This window comes from Sphaeroforma arctica (assembly GCF_001186125.1).
Source record: "Sphaeroforma arctica JP610 unplaced genomic scaffold supercont1.615, whole genome shotgun sequence".
In the NCBI taxonomy this organism is placed as follows: domain Eukaryota; class Ichthyosporea; order Ichthyophonida; genus Sphaeroforma; species Sphaeroforma arctica.
Window position 1 is genome coordinate 1 of NW_014039943.1, and position 3,749 is coordinate 3,749.

Consider the following 3,749-nt stretch of genomic DNA (forward strand, 5'->3'; position numbering starts at 1 on the left):
ATCGAACACGTATCAGCACAATGGACACGGAACGGACGCGTTGATTGGAGAACACGTGACACGGTAAATAACATCACAGCTCAAACGGTGTCGTTTAATCAGTCGCTCTGTTGCAATAAATGTTCCAGGGAGGGGCAAAGTGCTAAACACTTCCAATGCGCAGGACTCGTCAAGCGACGACAGATATGGACAACAGACAGCCTAAACCAAACAATCTCTCAAGCGAATGTGATAACATGATACAAGGCATGTGTGGCATGAGAACGGAGCGTTTGTTGCGAAGCTACGACTTTACGCCGAGCGTAATATCACAAGTACATGTGGGCAGAGTGATGGATTGGCGCAGAAAGGACATCAGTAGACTGAATGGGGTACAAATAGAAACCTGTATTTGAGACGGTGTGAACCAACCAAATGAAACAGAGATTTACAGCCGCTGAGCGTCTCTAGGATACAGAGTCTGTAGCCCTAAAACCCTAAAATTGACTTTTGAAATACCATGTGTTTGTTCGACGAGGCAGTGAATTCGCTATCCTCGTGGAAACAACATAAGGGTGAGTGATTCAGAATGCGCTCATTGTTGTGTATGCATAAACGTATATACAGGCACACTAACTTGTTTCATTTCACCATACCATGCACGTGATCATCACCACAAGCGACAGCGAACCGGCGCAGGTACTCCACGTGGTTGTGTCACACAGCCCCAAAGCCAACACATGCGGAGGCGACAAACCGCTGGAATACCCATCAGTCACATTAGTATGTAATAAGACCAAGAGGTTGAGATGTATATGTCAGCAAGCGTACCATCTAACACTTCAAATAAACACAGCGAGGCGAAAGGCCGCCGTACTTGAACATCAACCCACGAGATACACTTCAGAGTTTGATACGTTTCTAAGATACATATACGTTTTTATCAGCAACTTTGCCCGAGTTTGTGTGTGTCAGATGTGCCTATTATCCGATGCTCGTTTTGTGTTTGTCGCAGATGTGCTTTCTTGGCGTGTATGTACGAGACCGGATGAGTTCAACATCCCTCACAGGCGCTTGTGTGAGACCAATGTGCGATGCGTATCCGAAATAAAGATAGAGTGGCGCAGTGGTGAAGGGCTGAGCTATTAATAGCAGACAGATGTGGTTGGCTAAGCCCAGGTAATACATTTTGTAGCAGTGTATAGGGCTCGGGGACGGGGAATAATATTTGCGGTGGTCAGAGCTGTGGGTAGACACACCCACAGACGTGTGAGACCGGACATAGTGAATGGTTGATCATTGCAAACGCACACACAACTTTGAGCACGAACCCACATCAACACGTGCGAGGATGAAAGGTCGCAGCCCAGATATCAGCCACAAGTGCGTATGATTAGATGAAGAAATTGTGAAAGTAAGATATGGGAGAACATGGGCCACGGATGAACGGGTTTCCTTTTAGATGAGATGCAACTGAGATAGAGACAAACACACATAGAGGTATAAGTGTGCGGTCAAACACATCCCTCACAGAGGTGTATGTGACAACATGGGGCACCCGTTTGCCCAGAGAAGTGAATACAATATAGATACTTATACATATACGGGCAGAGTGGGAATACCACAGTCGCACAGGCAGAGCACTATAACGTCAATGTACACAGACACCAGCTAAGAGCATTAAATGAGAGACTCACCACCACAGGCACACGGAGATGGTCGGCGGAGTCCACAGATACAGCGGTTCCCTTTTGTACCCGAATTTGGCCTAGGAAAAAACGCAGAACAAAAAGGAAGCTCACAATGAGTGGGGAAAGCCTGGGCTGTTGACAAGCGCGAATGACAACTGCGAACGACACACAACCACGTTGCAACAGACATGTGTATGTGATCGGCTCACCCTTGCACTAGGACACCCAGCAACAACCACGTGCGGGCCAAAACCGGCACACGCACGCTTATACAGATATAAAACGTATTGGGGGTTCCAGTCGCTGGCAATCTATGGCGCTAACGTGACTTTGGGGACGCCATCCCCAGGAACATAATAGAACAACCCAACGTTGCTATGCAGAACAATGCCCGCTTGAGATTTCTACTTGAGACACGCACAGCATAGCAACAGATTATTGGCAAAGACAGCCAAGCACCTACCTGCACTGTGTATCTGCGGTACGATGTCAGAAACCACCAGCAGTTCAACAGGCTGATCACAAAGAGAGTGGCCGACAGGCGCAACTGGTGGCATGACATGCAGTGGATGAGAATAAAGTGAGTAATGTGGCTGTAAACGGTAGGTAGCGGTCAAGTGAAGGTGTTGGATCATCGGTGTAAGTGAACAACGTAGGCACTATAAGGACGACGACGATGCAACATGTGTTTATGTGGGTATGCTGTAGTTGTGTAGCTTGTATTCAAATATCCGAATGTGTGAGGTATATGTTGTACTGCAGGTAACTACCTACAACCACACATGGTCTTCTGCACTTCAGACACGATTGATACGCTCCACAAGCACATTGAATAGGGACGGACGAGAAGAGTGCCATCCGTAGCCCATTGACCAGCGATATACACTCAACGAGCCATAGCATACGCAACTGTAGTCAGATACACTTGTGAAGACCATAGCATAGGCAACTGTAGTCAGATACACTTGTGAACACCATAGCATAGGCAACTGTAGTCAGATACACTTGTGAACACCATAGCATACGTAACTGTAGTCAGATACACATGTGAACACCCCACTGTGACAGCACTCGTGGCTCATACGCACACATGCGGCAAAAAACATATGCAGAGCTGATGACAAGTCTAATTCAACCCCCTAAACCCTGAACCCTAAACTCTGGTGGTGTATTTCCCCCTTACCTTCAGCATTTCGGCCTCGGCGTCGTTCACAGCCACAACCACTGCCGCCATGAGCACGATGTTCAGGAAGCAGGTCAACAGGCACCTGTCGCCGGAGATAATAACAGCAATACAGAGCGAAGTTAGCTATGCATACCATACCTGATGTTGAATTTGCAACATCTTTGCATTTGCGACGTACACATGGAACGGAACTTGTACTATTAATAGACTATGCAACCATAGGAGAGGCAATGTCTACAACCGAGTGGACCGATAATCAACATCCCGATGAGAAATAATACACCCATACGAATCCCAAACCAGAGGTGACCGACAGAGATCTTCGCACAATCAGAGCCAGAAAAAAGTAATATCATGCTTAACATACAGCAGGCCGTAGGATGAGATGGGTTGGGATGGTAACAGTCTGCACGCTTGACTGCACCATGGCGTGATAGTGTACTTCCTCTACAAGCACACACGTACCCGAACATCAGAGCCGCCCTTTCACTGTTCAACTGCATGCCCAGTTCCGTGACCAAGGCCAACATCTCGGCCAACAGGGATCCAATGAATCCAAACGGACCGTCCGAAGTATACAGGACGTGTTGAGGGGGAGTGTACATCCTAACACCTAGACAGCGATGAAGTACATATGAGAAGTTCACAGAGAATCATACAGACACTTTGGCTGAGACAAAATGCCATTATAATATATTGCCTATTGCGAGTACCCGTACGGTCAAGGGATGAATATATGTATATCTACATATATATATATATATATTAATATATATATACATATATATGTATATATATATATATATATATATATATATATATATATATATATATATATATATATATAGTGTGTGTGTGTGTGTTTTATTATATATATATATATATATATTATA

At 45.6% G+C, this 3,749-nt stretch overlaps 1 protein-coding gene across 1 annotated transcript; it reads right to left on the minus strand.

Annotated features, from left to right (window-relative positions):
- Positions 1-1,622: 1,622 nt before the first annotated feature.
- Positions 1,623-3,461, minus strand: SARC_07625 (hypothetical protein; the record flags this gene model as incomplete). Its single annotated transcript, XM_014298420.1, has 4 exons — positions 1,623-1,747; positions 2,134-2,263; positions 2,854-2,938; positions 3,322-3,461. The coding sequence occupies 4 exons, from the start codon at positions 3,459-3,461 to the stop codon at positions 1,623-1,625; spliced, it is 480 nt and encodes a 159-aa protein (XP_014153895.1).
- Positions 3,462-3,749: the final 288 nt, after the last annotated feature.